This window comes from Pyrus communis, chromosome 11, assembly GCF_041283825.1.
Source record: "Pyrus communis isolate YQ-2024b chromosome 11, ASM4128382v1, whole genome shotgun sequence".
In the NCBI taxonomy this organism is placed as follows: Eukaryota; Viridiplantae; Streptophyta; class Magnoliopsida; order Rosales; family Rosaceae; genus Pyrus; species Pyrus communis.
In genome coordinates this window covers 30,489,910-30,494,202 of record NC_142575.1, presented here as the reverse complement: position 1 = coordinate 30,494,202, position 4,293 = coordinate 30,489,910, and the positions used below count along the sequence as shown (strand labels likewise).

Sequence of the window (4,293 nt, the reverse complement as noted above, 5' to 3'; positions counted from 1 at the left end):
ATCCTCTTCATAATTTCCACCTGTCGCTCTCTAACTTGAAATTTATAGAATCATATAAAGAAAAAAAAAAGGAGAGGGTTATTGGATAGTGAAGAGAGAGAGAGAGAGAGAGAGAGAGAGAGAGAGAGAACATCTTATTGCCTGTATTCTTTCCATGTTGGATTTGCATGGACAACAGCTCTTGATGATGATCTGAGAGAGAGAGAGAGAGAGGTTTGTATTGGTGGTATTGCAGAGTTGCTCAGAGAAGCAATCCATGCCATGGCCTAGCTAAGATAGTGACTTGGAGTAGAGATCGAATAACCCATCATCATCAGAATCATCATCATCGTCACTACTTCACGAGATTGAAAATCTTTATATTTTGCTTTTTGACCCCTCAAAAATGAATTTTTTTTTTTCATTTCCCTGCTAATTGTGTGTTCAAAGGTGCAAATAAAAGTGAAGGCTAAAGTGGGATAGAGAAGAAGTTCTCAGATTCTCTAATATCTAAAGATCTATCTCTCTCTCAGTCTCATCTCTCAGCTTATCCAGCTAGCCTTAATTTGTTTTTTCTCTCTTTGGAGTTTTCCTTAGTCCAAAGAAGCTTGGACACTAACCATGTTTCCAATCTCCATGTCCAATTCCACTTCTTTGTCTGAGGAAGCTAATAGTGTTTCTTCAGACTTTGCTGCTGCCTTAAACCCTCTTCTCCTTTCCACCAATATTTCTTCTCATCAGTCTGATCAGCCACCCAACAAAATTAAAAAAAAAAGAAGCCTCCCCGGAAACCCCGGTATGTACTAATCTCTGGTTGATTGATTCCAGATGTTCTAGGATTTGACTTTTGTCGATATAATTACCGGTGTTTTCAGTTGTGTCGCATTAACTTAGAGACTCTCTAGCTTTTTTTTTTTTTTTTTTTTTTTTTTTTTTTAAAGACAGGCAATATTATACAAAAAATTTCATTTAAATGACTACGGGGAGAGATTCAAACTTGGTTGTGCAGAGGGGAAAGCGCAGCTCTAGCCAACTTGTCTATTTTTAGATTAAAGTAATATCTTTGTTTCATGCGTTCCAGATCCAGATGCTGAAGTGATTGCATTATCCCCAAAAACCCTACTTGCCACAAACAGATTTGTGTGTGAAATTTGCAACAAGGGTTTTCAAAGAGATCAAAACCTGCAGCTTCACAGGAGAGGCCACAACCTTCCATGGAAGCTGAAGCAAAGGAACAGCAAGGATCAGATCAGAAAGAGAGCCTATGTTTGTCCTGAGCCTTCATGTGTTCATCACCATCCTTCAAGAGCACTTGGTGACCTCACAGGGATCAAAAAACACTTTTGCAGGAAGCATGGGGAGAAGAAGTGGAAGTGTGACAAGTGCTCCAAGATCTATGCTGTTCAATCTGATTGGAAGGCTCACTCCAAAACCTGTGGTACAAGAGAATATAGATGTGACTGTGGAACCCTTTTCTCCAGGTGATTAATTAATTTCCCTTTCTTTTCTTTAAACCTAAAAAAAAAATTGGAAATTGTGTTTTTTCTTGAATTTTCATGAGTTCGGACCCAATGTGATCCATACAAAAAATTGGTCTTTTGCTTAAATTGGGAAGTCTCATGTTATAATTTATATCTATCTGAGAACATATCATTGTTTTTTGTTTTTCCATGGGTTTTTGTTTTTGTTTCTGAGGTTGTTTTTACACAGGAATAGTAATAAATTATGCCTGGAATATATATCTGAAGGTTTGAATGCAGTGTTGCAGGTTGCACCAAAATGTACACCATTAATACAAGTGACTGTTGCCTGAAACCTGCCTTCTGTACGTAGATAGTGCTCGTGCTTGAAAATTTAAATGTCAAACTTTTTTTATAAAAAGAACAAAAATAATGTAACTTTTTCGGTTTATATGCCGTGTCCTCAAGTTCATAGACGAAAATAATCCTATTTGGTTTTTCATATGGAGTCTTCTCTCCACTCCTCTTTCAGTTTCCTCTTCTTCATTCTCTCTCTACAGTGAAGATAAAACAAGAGGATTGATATATGTTAATCTTGAGCGTTCAAATAGTAAGAGAGGGAGGGGAGGGAAGGGAGAGAGGGGAGGAAGGGGAGGGGAAAATGGAAGGTGAGAGAATCCAGATCCCTTCCTTTTTTTTTCCCTGTTCTGTTATTTTTGCGATGGAGTGTCTGCATAGTGCATATCTGGTCGGAGAAGGATTATCTCCCCTCTCCTCTTATTTAAACAGTCGCGATTAAACCACGTCAACATTTTATATTAATTTTTTATAAAAAGAAAAAGACAAAATAAAGAATGAAAATATGGGATGGAAAGGGATAAAAAAAAGAGGGAAGAGAATCCTAATTCTATTTGGTCTACAAAACAATGATGGAGAACCTAAGAAAAAGTCAGAGAAATATAAGTACTTTTTGGATATATTTCATGGTTGGGGAAAACCCGTGAACTTGTATTTTATTTTTATTTTATTTTTTCATTATTTTGGCCTTTAGGCATCAAGTATGTGGTATCAATTACTTGCAGAAGGCAGAGAGTCATCATGAAAACTGATAAATCTGCAAAGAATATCTGCTGCTATCCTTCTTTCTCAGTTGCCTTCTTTGGCTTGTGATTTTGTGTATCCTCTTGTTTCATGCACGAATCCCTTTTTTCAAGTAAATTTTTTTGGATCTTCGTAATTTTCTCCACATTTCCATTATCAATGCTTATTTTTGCATGCATTACTAAACACATCAATCAAATTATAGCATGCATCTTATAAGTATATTTTTCTTTGGGTTTTTGACGGTTTAATCCCTGTGATCTTATCCCACATGCATGTGCGGAAAACCTTTTTTTATATGTCTTCCATCTATGCAGGAGCGATATTAACAAATGAAATGACACAAATTTGCACCATCTATATGAACAATGTGTTTCTATCGTATGCATTTGTTGTGTAGCTGTGTTCTTTGTCTGCTAATTAAATTCCTCCTTATATTTACTGGACTCTCATTTCATTTATCTTGATCCAAATCAAATTCCAATTTAAGATTAAAGTACATGCTATATACGATGATGATTGATTATAACTTATAACTTGTTAGCTTTGTGATACAACTAAAAATTAACAAGTTGAATTATACAACTAAAGGTAACAAGTCTTGAATTCGACGTTGCATTGGGTTGAATTCGACGTTGCATTGGGTATTTTAGTTCTCATATTGATCAAACTTGCTCCTCTGGCTTGTGATCCAACATTTTTCAGGAAGGATAGCTTCATAACTCACAGGGCGTTTTGTGATGCTTTGGCTGAAGAAAGTGCAAGACTCTCAGCAAACCAATTTGCCACCGCCACAACCACCACCGCTGCAATTACACCTCAAATCTCCCTCTTCCCTTTTCCAACCCACCAACAACAGCACTTCACAAACCCAAACACACCATTGCTTCCCTTCACCACCATCTCCCTCACCCCATGGGACCTACCACAATCTCATCAGAACCCTAACACTAATCCCACCCAAAACTCCCCACTTCATCATCTCATCAAGCCTGAGTCTCATCGCCATTTCCCACAACGACCGCCACAACCACAACAACCCCACAATGGCCTGATCACCTCACCCTTCCAAGGCCTCCACGTCAGCACACAACCCAACTCCAACCCCTCCACGTCATCAGCCCACCTTTCAGCTACTGCACTCCTCCAAAAGGCTGCAGCCGTTGGTGCAGCAGCAGCCCAACAGGGTCAATCAGCGGGCTTGACCGTGGGAGAGTTTGGAACGGCGAGCCACATGATCTCCACCGAGTATCTAGGCGGGTTCACGTCCGGAGATGTCTCCACGTGGCGCAAGACTGACAGTCTGACAAGAGACTTTCTAGGGCTGAATGGCGATGGCACTGGGAATAATAATAATAATAATAATAATAATAACAACGTTCGCGCTGTTCACGTTAAGGACATGCTACCGTACGCCGGTGGAGTAGGGTTCCATCAGCCGCCGTCTGAGCGTCTTGGTGGCCTTGATTCGCAGCTGAAGCCCCAGGGTTTCGGGTTCGCTGAGACTACTACTGCTTCGGAAACGTGGGGAGACTATTGAGTTGAGTATTCGAGTCAGAAATTTGCGCGCAAGGGTAAAAAGGTAATTTAGCGTTTCTTCAATGGCGGAAATTCCCCTGCCTCGTATGCCCCGAAAAATGATGAAAATAAAATGAAGTCCTTCTCGAGAATATCTTCGTTTTGTAATTGCAGTACTACTTTCCCAGTTTCCCTAAGATTATTTCAAACAGTTCTATATCTTCTTTTCGACTTA

At 39.3% G+C, this 4,293-nt stretch overlaps 1 protein-coding gene across 1 annotated transcript; it reads left to right on the top strand.

Annotated features, from left to right (window-relative positions):
• Nucleotides 1-4,293, top strand: LOC137741393 (protein indeterminate-domain 12-like). Its single transcript, XM_068481114.2, has 3 exons — nucleotides 1-775; nucleotides 1,061-1,460; nucleotides 3,246-4,293. Exons 1-3 carry the CDS (start codon nucleotides 601-603, stop codon nucleotides 4,078-4,080), a joined length of 1,410 nt encoding a protein of 469 aa, XP_068337215.2. The 5' UTR covers nucleotides 1-600; the 3' UTR covers nucleotides 4,081-4,293.